At 43.8% G+C, this 14,632-nt stretch overlaps 1 protein-coding gene across 1 annotated transcript in view; it reads left to right on the forward strand.

The window, feature by feature from the left end:
• The first annotated feature begins 1,375 nt into the window (after positions 1 to 1,375).
• GSK3B (glycogen synthase kinase 3 beta) overlaps positions 1,376 to 14,632 on the forward strand; it is a 151,519-nt gene continuing 138,262 nt past the window's right edge. The window contains exon 1 of the mRNA XM_080340922.1: positions 1,376 to 2,159. Within this exon, the coding sequence (XP_080197048.1) occupies positions 2,072 to 2,159 (88 nt within the window). The 5' untranslated portion in view covers positions 1,376 to 2,071. The remainder of the gene's footprint in view (positions 2,160 to 14,632) is intronic.

The raw sequence follows: 14,632 nt of genomic DNA on the forward strand, positions 1-14,632 counted from the left end.
CAAGCACACCAAAGGCCTCCCAATGGCACTGCATGCGGTGGCAACAGCTGGTTCAATGTCTTTTGTCTCTCACAGCTCGACGAGGGGCTGAGGGCAGGTGCACAGGAACTCAGTCCCTCACGGTTTTAAGCACAAACGCCTTTATGTGGGGGTATTTGGGCGAGGCTTTTTTCACACCACTCCCTCTGCTCTGCGCTGCTCAAGCGGTTTATCTCGTTGCCGTACAGGCCTCGGAGCCGCCTCTGGAGCACGGGTAGGACCTGAGGGGCGCCGGCTGCCCGCCCTGAGGCGCGAAGGACGGCCCCGAGGGCACCGGGCGGTGACTGAGCCATCCCGCACCCCCGGCTCGCCCGGCGCGCCGCACTGCGCATGCGCGCTCCCCTCCCCCCGGCCCCGCCCTGCGCGCCCGGTGAGGTCATAAAGGTGAGCGGCTGTGCCCCGAAGGGACTGAGCGCTGCCCGCAGCCTCGGGCTTGGCGATTGGTCCGTGGCGGGGAGCTGGATTGCGTCTTCGGGCCGCCTCATCGCCGGGAGCCAATCGGAGCGCTCCGCCGGGGGAGCCAATCGCGGCCCGCGCCCGCCCTCCCCCTCGGGCTGTGGCTTGAAACCGTCCCAAGGCTGTGTGACAGCGGCAACGCGCCACCTGATTGGCTCTCCTGTTTCGGCTCTCTTCGGGTTGGCCCGGCAATAGCCGGAAGAGAGGGCTCCTTCCTATTGGCTCCCCGACCGCGCTGCTAGGGCGGTGGCAGCATTTTCCGATTGGTTGTCCGTTTTGGTTCGGGGAGACTCGGCTGCGCTCGTGACGCCTCCGTGATTGGTTACGATCCGTTACAGGCATTTTCGTAACGAACTCGGGATTGGTCCGAGAAGGCTCGGCTCTTTCCGTAAGGGCCTCGGGCTGGGCGCTAGCGAGTGCGTTGGGTTCTTCGTCTGGGTATTCACAGAAGGTGCTTAGGGCCGTTCCGCAGCGTAGGGCGGCGACGGGCATCGGCGGCTGCGCGGCTTTGGCGCGCACACACAGAGCGCAGCAGCAGGAGCCCGGCACGCAGCGGAGGCAGCGGCGAGGACAAAGAGACTGATCGCCAGAAGCGGGGAGGGGGGGCCCGGCCGGAGGCTTCAGCCGGGCGGGCGAGTCCCATGTGCCTTGGACGCCCGTGGGAGCAACAGCCGCCGCCACCGCGAGCACTCTGAAGCCGGCTGAGGAGAAGCCGGGAAGCCAGCCGCCGTCATGGCCTGCCCCGCCGCCGCCGGCCGCCGCCCGCAGTGCACCCTCTCCAGCCTGATCCGTCGCCAGCTGCCCCTGCAGGCGCAATGAGGAGCCGCGCCGGAGCCGCCGCCTCAGCACCGCACTGAGAAGCCTTAGCGAGCGAGCGAGGCCGCCCGGGCCGCTTCACCCCTACTCCGCCCGCCGCGGATCCCACCGCCCCTGCCGGATCCCCTTGCGAGGGAGCCGCATCACCTCCTGTCGGTGGCTTCGGGAGCCCCGAGATCCTTCCGCCAGGGAAAAAAAAAAAATAGTCCCGTTCCCTGCCGCCTCCCTCAGAGGCGAGGGGGAAGGAGAGGCGAGGCGAGGGGAGGGGAAAGAAAGAGGAGGAAGAAAAAAGAAGAAAAAGGAAAAAAAAAAAAAAAGAAACCCAGCGAGGGATCGGAGGAGCCAGGCCGTGAGCCTCCGCCCCATGTGACTGGCGCCCAGGGTGGGGGCAGCGAGGCCTAGCAAACCCCCCTCGCTCGCGGCCGGGAGCAGGAGCGGCGCCAGGGGTGCTGCGGACTGGGCGGAGGCGGCTCTTGGACCCACCGGCACTGCCGGGAAGGATGGTTTTGTGAGCAACGGGCGGCGTGAGGAGAAGGAGGAGAAAGAAGAAGCCGGGCGAAGAGCGCGACAGAGACCGAGAGGGGAGGGGGCTTCCCCGGGGGGGGGAAGGGGGGGACCCGGCGTTTCATGTGGCGCGTCCCGCCCGTCTCCTCCAGCTGAACGAGCGAGGGAGCGGCAGGGCCCGCCGAGCCGCCGGGGCGAGGCGGAGGGGGAAGGCAGGAAGAGAGAGGTGATCGGGGCAGAGCAGGAGCGGGAGGCCATGTCCGGGCGGCCCAGGACCACCTCCTTCGCGGAGAGCTGCAAGCCCGTGCAGCAGCCCTCGGCCTTCGGCAGCATGAAAGTTAGCCGTGAGTATCCTGCCGCCCTGCGCGGGGGGGTGGGTGCCTGCTTGTCTGTCTGGCCCTGCCGGGGCTTCCTCTTCCCCCCCGCTCTTTTCCCCGCTCTCCTTCGCCGAGGCGGCGGGCGGGAGCCCGGCTAGGGGCCGAGCGAGCGAGCGGCCCCAACCCCGGCGGAGGCAGCTCCCTTTCTCTCCCCTTCCCCCCTCCCTCCATTAACCTTGAATAGGCGCACGCCGCCGCTTCGGCTGGGGCCTGTTGGACAAAAAAAAAATGCCGGTTGGTTTGTCCTCTCCTTTAGCCTCTGATCGCTGCCAGCGTTGTAAGCGGCCTCTGGCTGATTAAAAACCTTTTTTTTTTTCTTTTTTCTTCCGTTTTTCTTTGTGAAACGGATTGTCAGCTCCATAGCCTGTATTTCCTTATTATTACCCCTCCTCGAGAGGAGGAAACGAATTGCGGACACGCAGGTATGGCTGTGACATTCACGTTCATTATGCGTTTTTAAGCGCTCCTGGCTTTGAAGGAGAGGGCTTGGAAGATTTTTCCATGCACCCGTAGATCGGGTGTGAGCACCTTTTAGTCCAGCCCATTAAAAAAAAAAAAAGTGTGGGGGAGGGGGGCTTACAAAAGGTGTCTCTAATATCCTCTAGGATCTGGTAAAATGGTCAGTAGAGGGGATAAGAAAATGGCTATTTTGACATGTTAGCCTATGGAATAGTTATTTTAAGCTCAGCATGCCTCTTCCAGCTTTCTGATCAGAGGAATATTTTTTTTAAGAATGAGGCCTGTGCTTTATTCTGCACAGACGTGTTGGAAAATGTGTTTAATATGTGCCCTGTCTTCATATTCTAGCTTGTGGGATTGGCTGCTTTATGTGATTTAAATGTATGTATTGAATTTGAACAAGTGTACAGTGTGAATGGAAAAAGGCCTAGTTCTGAGTCGTTTAAGGTTGGCTATATGCTTATAATAGGGAATTTCTTAACCCTTGATTTGAATATATTCATATTAACAACTAAATTGTTCTTCCAGATTCATATTAATAGAGTAGTTTTCAGATATATTTTCTATTTTCTTACAGAAGCACGAGGTGGGATCTTTATGGGGCCTGGAATGCTTGATATGCATTACCATTAAATTGATTTATTTGGTACTTGCATACAGACACACCTGACATGGCTCTGTGTGTGCATGCGTGCATATATATCATATTGTTTCAGGCATTTCATGTCAAAGCACTGTAAGGTTGTGAGCTTTTTGACAGCTCAGAAATTCTGACGTTTTTCTGCACCGAAATGTCTTCCACTGCGGTTGAAGCCTTGAAGAGAGCATTGGGCTGGGGGTCTGTAGTCTGCCTTGTAATCCGCATGATCAGCATGCCTGCAGCGCTTCAAAAGCCATGGATGCAGTTAACCCATATGAGCAGCAGAAGAGTGTATGTTTGATCAGGTCCAGTATTAGCCTTTGTTAAGGATTCTTGATTTGTGTGGAGAAAAACTAGATGACTCAATTTTAATTTATTGATTTACTTTATGCGAGTGTGGAATAGGAAGTGGATCTTGTTGATTAGTATTTCTGCAGTTGGATATCTAAGCAAAGTGAGACCTGGACCTGTTATGCTCAGCAACTAGATTTCTCTTATTCGAGCTCTACAGCTTGATTTTTTGAAAGGTCATTGATGCTCCTTTCCTATTTATTTGAGGTCAAAGACTAGACAGATGCTTGCCTGTCAAGAGGGTGCTAACTGATGCAGACTAACAAGTTTGCAAACATGACTCAATCCCAAGTGTGTATAACTGAGGGAGAAACAAAGGCTGTAGCATAAAGCACACACACTTGTGATAACCCCCACAGTCGCTCTTGTCATGTGCTCCTGGTCCTTCTGCTGTCTGGAAAAAAATGTCAGAACAAAGCAGGAGAACCATAGACGAGGACTGCCTGGGAAATGCAGTTTATATTTTCAATTAATCTATCCATGTAAGATAATTGAGGAAGCTAACTTTTTTTTTTTTTTTTTTTTTTTATTTGTAGGAGGGAAACATTGTTGGGTGTCAAAAAGGGTTATATTTTTCTGTTTCTCAAGAGTTTTGGTAGCCTCTTAGGGTATGATGTAGCAATTCATCTATTACCAGTGTTAATACTTGAGGAAAAAAAAAATCACTTATTTGATGAACAGAGAGTTTGCTGGCACTTTCATTTTGCTATATATTTACAGACTGATACTTAGTTACATTCTGAGCCCTTTTGAGTGAAAGCTGGAACAAAAGAGTCCTTGTGAGGCAGGTGAAAATTGATGGCTCGGTATCCTCTGAGTTTATTGGACATCTTCAGTACATCTGTCTTGGTGCAGGTATTTTCCGAGTCATCAGGGAGTGAAACCTGACTTGATGTGAAACCTGACTTGATGTCAGCCTTTTTACTTTTATTTGTTATCCTGGAGTAGTGGCATGACGACATTAAATGATGAAGTCACTCTTGCTCTGATGTCTGTAGCTGTTGCTACTCCTGGCTGAGCACTGCAACAGTGATCTAGGAAGGATGAATCCAAGTGATGAGGAAAGGGTTGATAAAGTAGTGGAGCAGGGCTCAGTGATACGTGTGTTACCTGTGCAGAGCAGCACTGGAACCTTACAGTGATTGCTCTTCTCCCCAGGGTGTATGGGGGAGGAAGAGTGAGCAAGGATTTTTCAGCTTTTCACTGAGTAATTTATTAGACTTAATTTATGAGACTTTGTTGTAGGAAGTTGGTAGGAAGGTCAGAGCCTTGAATGAAAGGATGGGAGCCTACCAACAACTGCTTCTCTGCTGGCTATTGGGAAAGATGACTTCGCATGCATGTTGCTGTGTAATAAACATTACAAGGGTTTTAACATCTCTGTAAGAGTAGGAGCCCTGTGACCTTCTTATGTATCTTTCAGTCCATACCAGCCTAAAGAGTACCTTCTAAAACTTAACTATTTTTTCTCCATTTATATTTTGGTGGTTTTGAAATTGCAAATCATTCCACCATTTTTTCCACCTTATATGGATTTCTACATTGAATTGATTCCCAAATATGTTGTTCTTTGTGGAGGTCTGTATTGCTGGGTTTGTAGGTTTTCCCTGCACAAACAAAAAAGGTGTGTGCTCCTTGTGTGGAGCATGTCCTTCAACAGGAGGGAGATGAGCTTCCAGTTCTTCACTTGCTGATACTGTCAACCTGCTGGTTATAGTATAAGAGAAGATGTATGGGCTTGAAGCTTTCTTTTGTTGTTCACCTAGTTGTTCTTGCATTGCTTCCAGATGTACATTGTTTCCCAAATGGGACAAAAATAATCCTGAAATATAAAGGGTAGTCATGCAACACATGACCAAAAATATCTGTATAAAAATAGAAGTCTCAAACTTTGCAGTTTGAGAATTTTCATCTAATGACTGTGGAATTGATTTTTTTTTTTTTTTTTTTTCCCCCCCCTGGAGCCTCTGGAAAATAAGGCTTTCAAGTAACACCAAGTCCTTGTAGACAGCAGTGCTTATTGTAACTGTAGCCAATTATCTTGTTGGTCTGCAGTAAATAATGTCATGGCTAAGGCTTGCCATGAAGAGTTTTTTTGTTCCATGTGTGAGTGTCATGTCTCTGTAGTTGGTTATGCAGAAGTTGTTAACTTGGAGGGTGAGGAAGGCAATTCTGTTTGCTTTAGCTAATTCTGATGTTGTACACATACTCTCGGTTGCAAAATCTAAAGGACAATCTTGTAATAATTCATTTTAGACTCTCTGGAAGAATGCTACAGTGATGCCAAACTTGGGTTTTGTTGAAGTTTTTCTTTTCTTCTTGGATTCACTGTTTTTTGCAATGTATAATCTCCCCAAAGTACAATAGCTTGATAACCTTGTATTGTTGTGTACTGTTCGCATATGGTACTGTTGCTGGCACTTAAATGTGATGCATCTTTTGTTAGTATAACGGCTCTTTAAAAAGTGGTTCATGAAGGAATAAAGTCTTGGAGTTTGTTGCTCTGTTATTAGCCACTTCACAAGCCAGGATGTAAAAGTGACTGCTTTTAGATAGTATGTGGTGTCTAGGTGGTGGTTTAGTACTGTGTGATGTCCAGGTAGGTGTGTAAGAAGAGCCTGGGAAAAGAGCACCCTGGGCAACTTCAGTGAGAAGGAATGAGGAGGGCTGTTGAAACTGGTGAAATGAGATAATGCCACCTTCTCTTTCTCAACCCAGTTAGGGTAGGGCCCTCTCTATTGCTTTGATAGCAGTTTCTGCCTAATTGGTTGCTGAAACTGGAAGCCGCCCATCCTGCTCTCCTTGCTGGAGAAAGGAAGAACACTCCCTTCCAGAAGCCTGCTGCGTGTTCTGTGTCTGGCTGTCGCTGATCCTGGCCCTGTCCAGCTTTCTGACTGCTGCTGGGTGAGCGGCTTTCCTTGGGCCTAAACTCGAAAGAATTGCACTGATGGCCTCAGCTAGTGGCCATGTGCTCTACAGTGAAAAGTGTCTCATGCTGTAGCGCCCTGAAGTTATCCCTTGCAGTTTGAAAAGGAATAAAGCTGCTGTCTGCTGTACTTAGTTCTGACACTGCCGAACTATTTTCTGGTTTTTTTTCGTGTCATTAGGGGTAGTTGAGGAGAAAAATAACTAATAAAAAAGTGAGGCCTGCCAGTGGAACCTTACAAATGATAATTTGATTAATTATTCCACTGTGTCCCCTGCATCTTGTTTCTGTGGCTTGGTGGTTTGGTTGCTGGCTTTTTTTTTTTTTTTTCTTGTAAGACATTGGAGTTTGTCCTGAACCTTTCCTTCTTGTTCCATCACTATTCTACATGTTTCTTCTTCCTTATGCTGCTCCACAGAGGTGATCCCCTATTGTATTATCACTAGTTTCACCTTTTCTACTTTTTAGCAATATTGTTCACCTGTTTAAACGGCTCTGGAAACCAGTACGGCTTATGGAGTATGTACCTTGCCTGTGTGCATCCTAGCTCTGGAAGTTGTTGTATCACTTCATCCGTTAACTTCATAGGGCCTTGTAGGTATCACAAAGCAGTGGTGGTTTATTTACTCTGATCTTTTTCTTGGGAGATAAGTAGTTCTTTGACATATGTTGCTGAAGACTACCCCACAGGCTGAAGGGCTTCCCTTCTACTGCCCCAAGAGTTCTTTAATTTTGATGTGTTATACCTTTAAGTGCTATTTTAGATAGAACATTTAGGATTTTCCAGTATTGGTGTCCAGTTTACTCATTGCAGGTCTTCATAATGTTACAGATTTGTGGGCTATTGCTGTTCCCCCAACCCATGCTCTTTCTTGAACTAGGATGGATGTATGATGTAAATAAGACTGGAAGCCTACAGGGTATCTGTGTCTGAAAAAAGTCTGCAGTTTCATACTGTGACCACCTCTGGCATTTTCTGAAATGAATTAATGCTAAATCTTGTAGTTATTTGAACAGATTAGCTAATAACATGGAAGGTGTTTGGAGAACACTTGCAGCCTCTTGGTTCAGACTGTTGGAGTCTCTTTATTTTGAATGTTGTTTTGAATGACTTTATGAGTCCTGTTTTAAATGGAAAGGTCACTTACCTTGAGTTTCCAAAAATTTCAATAGATTTAAACTTGATTTTTTTTTTTTTTGTTTGTTTGGGGTTTTTTTTGTTGTTTTGTTTTGGTTTTTTTTTGTTTGTTTTCTCCCTTTTGTTTTGTTTAAAAAACAAAACAGAAAACCAAAGCAACACAAAACTTTGAGGATTTTTAGTCACCCATAGCTAGTCTGGGAAGTGCTGAAGTGGCTGTCTTCTGCAGAAGCTCTGTGGTTGGTGGAGTTACTTGGCTGTTTTCTGAATTTAATGATCATCAGCCCAGTGCAGCCTTGAAAGATGAACAAAATTTTCTAGTCAAGCAGCTATGGAAAGGAGCTTATTGAAAGTTTAAATGCCTCATGAAACAGGTCCCCTCATTTTTATTTGACCCAAGTCCATATAAAATCCAAAATTTTGTCTTGTCAGCACTTCCTTCAGTAAGCCACACAAAGAGATGCTCCTTTATGTATGCTGAAAATAAATGCTAATTGCCGCTTTTACAATATGGCAAGAGAAGATACTCCCTCACACATAAAGGCTCAAACCCCTAGAGTGCTTTACAGATCAAACACCCTATCTTTAGGTTCAAAACCAGGAGAACCTTCTTGTACTTCTCATGTAATGGATATTGTTGCCAAAGTGCTGCATACTGCCATTGGGGAAGACGTAAGTTTGGAGACATGATGGTTTATGCTGCTTTGTTTTTTTTTGAAAGTGTAGCTGTATATGAAGTGCATTGCAGCAACTTAGTCTTAAGGTGAGAGAAGTCTGAGGCACAGTAGCAAGATCTGGTACCAAGATATACCTCTGTGAGAAATGGCTGTAACATCATATTCATACTCAGATGAGGTGTTTCTGGTCAGTGGGTCAGTGCTGCTGTATTTCATTAAACAGAAGCTGAAAATGAAGCTCTGCCTGAAGCTTTTGCAAACTAGATTTGGATAACCACTATAGACAGAAGAACTGCTTTAATGAAGTCTTCAGAACCCCTCCTGCCCCTGTTGGTACTGTTTCACTGTGCTGTACAGATAAGATCAGTTATGTAGGTGTAGCCCATGACACAGTGCATGTTCATCTCGATCGTATATCCTCTAACAGTGCTGCTATGTGATGTTCTGTCTGTGCAGTAGGAGAGATGAAATTATTTCAAAAGAAATCCATGTTGGAGACCTTACTAAAAGCATTTCTATATCACCCTCTGAGAACTGTGAAAAATGTGGGTGCCTAGAAGTCATAATGATGTGTCTCTAAAAGAAGTGGTCAATGGTTTTTCTTGTATGATCTGTGCTATTAAAGAATATTTCATTAGGTGTTCTTGCTACAGATGACTTGTCTGTTATTCAGAGAAGGAAGTAAAGCAAAGCAGTTCATTCTGTACTTTTATCTCCTGCAGACAGGAAGTAGATCTAAGCATTTAAGGCAATTTGTGTTCTCACCCAAGTCTGTCTTATAATGGAAGAAAGAAAAATGTAAGATAGCTTTTCAGTGTCAAGACTGATCGCTTTTTAAACAAAAGCCATACAGCAACAACTCCTTCTGAAGGGATGGTGCCAGTCCTTGCCAAGCGTGTTGCCACTTCTCCGTAGTAGCAGACCCAGTATCTTCTGGCTTAGCCTCATCAGCTGAGGGGCTGTAAGCTTAGTATCAGTATCCATGCTTCCTGCACATGCACTTGACTAGTGAGTTGATACTACCTGGGCAAAAGTGAGTTGCCAAGTATCTTCCACATGATTAATTTCTTGATGATCATTTGCAAGGTCTATGTGTCAGTAACGTGCTGTCAGTTTAGCTGAAGGAATAGCACTGTGTGGTCGCAGAGGACCTTTGTGCCTGCCATGCTTACAGTGAAGAAAAATATAGTTTCATATCTCTGTAATAAGTCTGAATATGGCTGTCTCTTGCTTTGTAGGTCATGTTGAAAGTAGTGAATGACTGCTATGCTGTTATGATAAGGTTGAGTTGATTTTTATTTAAGGACAGCTGCTAGTATTTTTCCTTTATTTAGGTAGCTTCTGTTGATTTTATTTTTGAGTCTGGAAAAACATCTCTTAAATATAATGTATCATAGGAGTGTGTAGTGGTATAGGTACATTGCTCTGTGTGTCTCTTCAGGCAATTGGGCAGATTCGAAGAAACCTGTTAGCAGTCTAAGTGTCTGACAGTAAATGATCATAGAGATCATCACCTGCTGATCAGAAGAGAAGGGCAAGATGTTCCTGCTTCATGGCTCTGGATAAGTAATGCTGTAGAGGGTGTGTGAGATTTAGAAGTACTGCACTGCTCTGCATGCATGAAGGTTAAGTGGCTGCTGAAGTTGCCACTGGCTTTTGGATCAGAACGCATAGGAGAGGAGTTGGGGTGTTGGCTCTGAAGTTATAACCAGAAGGGAAAGCAGCAGCTGAATTTTTCCAACCAAGGCAGACTTCTTACAGCCACAACTGTAGAACATCATCTGTGTTGACTTTTTTAGTAGGAATATAATTCTTGTCAGCTACAAAACCTGTAGTTCAAAGAAGTATCTTTTGCCAGGAATGCAGGCAATTGTTTAATTTTCAGACAGGCCAAGAATATGTTTTTCAAAAAGATAAACTGAAAATGTGACTGCTGCTGCAGAGAAGAATTTGATTTTTCTTGCAGTGTAGAAGGAAGAAAAACTACTTAGTTGCAGTTAATAGTGCCAGTCTGTTTTTCTCCATTCACACCCTACTGCAAACAGTTACATGTAACCTATATTATTTGTATCTCATCTCTCATGTGCTTCATTTGTTTTAAGTATCTATTAAAAAAGATAAGTAACATAATGAACTGACCTGTACCAGTGGGTTTCCTTGAGGGAGGAAGGGGACACAAATTCATCAGCCCAAATAATCAGAATATTTGGTTGTTGGCCGAGTAAACATGAATCATTTGGCACAGATCTGTATCTCCATGAATGAAGTCCCTAGCCATAAATGAATTTCCCCACATTTGTAGGAGGTTGAGTATCAGCACCAGAAAGAATGTTTTGTGCTTTGCTGAGAGAATAAAAGCTTTCTGACAAGGCATGCTTTTTGCAAGTGAGTAGATGTAAGGCTTCTGGAATGGTTTTTCTTGATATATACAGTTGCTCAATTGAAACCTAAAGAAGCGGAAAAGAATGTTGTCCTTGAGAAGACTGTATGTGTTGACCATTTCACTTCTAATCTTGCCATCTTACTCATGATTTTATGTACTGGCTTGGGAGCTACAGATATGTATAGTGTAGTAGTTGCAAAGTAATGAGTTGGTTTTAGTTTTTTGTGGATTTTTGTTGTTGTTGTTGTTTTTGTTTTGTTTTTGTTGTTTTGTTTGGGTTTTTTTCCTGTGTTCCTTGGAGAACAGAGAGACTTTACTAATGAAATTTCAGTTTTAGGGACTTTGAAATAGGTTTACAAAAATTCTTAATTTTGGATTACATGTTTTAGTAACCGCAATGGACTGCAGAGTTGATTTGAGTCTTGGGGAAATGCTTTAAAGGCCCATGGAAAGCTAGGTGGTTTTCTTCTGTTTGTCTGGTTTTGTTTTCTGGTGGATCAGCTAGTGAATGTACTAGAGACAAAAGCATGAGGTTTGTGCAGAGTAACAGAACTTTACTATTCCAGAAATTTTGAGCCTGAAATTCAGATGATATTCCTCATTTGGGAGAGAAGGGAGAGCTTTGATTGCAGCTCCCAGGGCAGAAGGTACTACCATTTTTAGATTGAGCTCAGCTTTGAGGTTGCTCCTCTTCGATAAGTGCAGGAGGCATGAGTTAGTTTGGGGTTGTCTATAGATTATTATTATTTTTTTTTTTTTTAATGCAAGTGACATGGAGATGGTAGTTGAGTATGTTTGTTGCACTCTTTACATGTCTGAGTAATAAAGTTCGCCAGCAAATTCTCTGAATGTCATTTAATTGGAGTGTGATAGAATAATGTAGCTGGCTTAATAGAAGATCTTCGTAGGGTAATGAATACTACTAAATCTGCAAGTCTCTTCAGTTTCCTGATAGGCTTAACTTCAATGCACTGAAGATTTTCTTCAGCTGTAGTTACTGTCTTTCAGTGTCCATGGAAGCTGACAAGGGCATTACTGGGATCTGTGACAGCAAAAGAATGGCGGCTGTTTTCCCAGGTAGCACATTTGAAATGCCTGTGGGATTTTGCAGACAGGTATAGATATTCATGAGGCAACGAACAACACTTTCTGTGTGGTGTCAATGCTTTGGCTTTATGCAGTAGCCTGTGATTTTTTTTTTTTTTTTTTAATAATTCACTAGATTTGTTTTTTTCCACTGGTAACATTTGAGCAGTTAATGACTGACTGTAAATTTTGATTATAGTGGGCCAAATCTAAAAGGGAGTAGTGCAGAGGTGTTTGTTATGTCCATAACTTTTCATAATTTTGATACTTTAGAAATACTCATGTCGAGACAGTGACACTGCCCACATTTTAAAATGTCTGGTGAAAGCCTGATTTTCGTTCTTATGTGGTGGTGTAATTACAAAATGCAAATTTCTTTTGGAGTTACTTTAGAACATGTAGTTGCCACATATACCTTTTTACTTTATTTGGACGTTGTGGGGGCATTGTTTAGGCAGGGTTTTCCTGTGGTGGTGTGTGTTGTGTGGGGTTTTTTGTTGGTTGGTTGGTTGCTGTGGGTTTTTTTGTTCTTTTTTTTTTTTTTTTTTTTTTTTTTTAGGAGCAACTGGAAGGGGTTTGTGGCAGACCAGGTCAAACTCAGTAGATTTCAGATGAGAACAAATAATGATAAGCAGCTTCCTTTACTCCATTACTTTTAACTTGTATTTGTGAGGGCAGAGAGAGACACACACATTGTGCTGGCAGAAACATGATACGGATGGGAGGAGATGATCTAGGTTTCTGAGATCTGGAATTTAAACCTAGACCATGTGTGAAGGCTTTGCTTTAGACCTTCTGCTTTAAAGCCTTTACAGACTGCTTTCAAATGTTCTGCCAAATCTGGGTTGACTAATTACATTTCTGAAGACCAAACTTGGGAGTAATGTTTTAATACTTGAACAATAATTGTTTTGTCAGAAATAACTAACCTGTTTCTCATTTGTCTTCATGTGATACTTTCTGTGACTTGGTAATGCACTATTCCACTAGCATTAACATTTAATTTTCCTGCTGCTCCAGGAGCTCTGAAAGAAGCTGCATTGCAACCTAATGTTCTGTCTTCTATCACTCTAAATACCTTTTTCCATTTGAGTGTTGTGACTATGGGAAACTTCTGTCTTGGCTGCAGACTTTCCATTTAGGTTGTCAGCAAGTCAGTTTTTAAAGAACGTGTTGGTAAGGTAGGAAATGGGATTTCTGAGTTTGTTGAATTTTGGCTATAAAATTTACTATTTTTCAAACTTACAAGAGGTTAGTTTTCAAGTAAGGACATAGTCACTATGTGACTTTAAAATGAGACTTTATATTAATTCAATGAGTTTAAAAGTTTTTAGTATAGTGGGAAAATTAAAACACAAGTTTTACAAGTATTTGCAGTACGATTTAATGAACCTATAACAATCTGTACTGAAGGCTGAGATTCAATACCGATGGATTTTTTTATGATATTATTGCGAAACCAACAAACAAAACAAACAAAACCCTACAAAACAAACAAAACCCTACAAAACAAACAAAACCCCACCAACCCTCCAAACCAATTATAACCCTACCCATGTAGTAGGTGTATGTCTGCTGGTTTTTTTCAGGAAGTTATAGTCTCTGTCACTTTTTTTTGACTGGGTGATTCTTACTCTGGTGTTGCTATGCCTATTATATGGAAAAAATGTGAGGACTTGACAAAGCTGTTGATACATCAGGCTAGGTTTGTGTTAATGTAGCATATACTGTCACAGAAATGCTGCAAACCTCTGGCTTTTTGCTTTGAATTTTGAATAGGTTGATTTTTCTGTCTTAACATGTGAATGCAAAAGTTTATATTGCTTTCAAAGCTGCTCATGGTATTCTTGTTTGAGTGTCTGAGAAGGCTGGTAACATGTAGGTTTTAACCTGCATGTTTTGGCCATTCACACCTACTGTGTGGCCTGATGTCTCCTGTTTTGTGGCACTTTCACCTGTCCAAACACTCTTGTTTACTGCTGTGCTTCCAGTGAAGTCCCAAAGCTGTGGTGCACTGGACTTTGCTGGTGTATGGATTTGTCTGCAGGGGTGAGCAATTCTCACTTAGTATTTTGCAGGTATGCCTTCAGTCTGTGTGAATAGAGTAAGAGATTCTGGCAGGGGAAAAAAATGGCTGTTAGGAGTGGTATCTCTGTCTGGTGTGCTAGTATGTAAAATATTTTTCTCAGAAATATGAGGAAGAAGCATATGAAAAATAAATGGTAGCCTGTTAAATTGTGGAACTGATGCAGGGGATTTATGCAGTAAGGAGAACAAAGTGTTGGTGCTGAAGACTACATTTTATAGAATACTACTGTACATACGATTTTACAGTTTTGCTTTGAGACTATAGATGCTTTTTTTTTAATGTCTGTAGAATATTTGAAAGACCTGATATTTCCAAGTGTAGTAGAGAACAAAGGCAAGTATCTCGAAAAATTCAGATAATATCCAGGATTCTGTCAGGAAAAAATAGTTAATAAAAGGGTGGGGAATTTGTCTGCAGATGAAGAGGAATAATGAGCTTTCATCTAACTGAAGAGAGCAGATTTTACTGAACTCCTGGAGTTCTGTCTGTTTAAATCCCTTGAATTGCTCTGGGCATCTCTTGTGCTGTTTTGCTTTGATTTCTCTTTCTATTTGTATTGATATGAAACCCAGTCATACTTGAACATGCAGTGGGTCAGGTGGTGATTATTTGACCATTGTTGTTTCCTACCACTTTCATCAACCTGCATGGAATTATTTTGTGTGTGGAATCAGCTCTGCCATGTTAATTA

The sequence above is a fragment of the Nesoenas mayeri genome (assembly GCF_963082525.1).
Source record: "Nesoenas mayeri genome assembly, chromosome: 1".
Classification (NCBI taxonomy): domain Eukaryota; kingdom Metazoa; phylum Chordata; class Aves; order Columbiformes; family Columbidae; genus Nesoenas; species Nesoenas mayeri.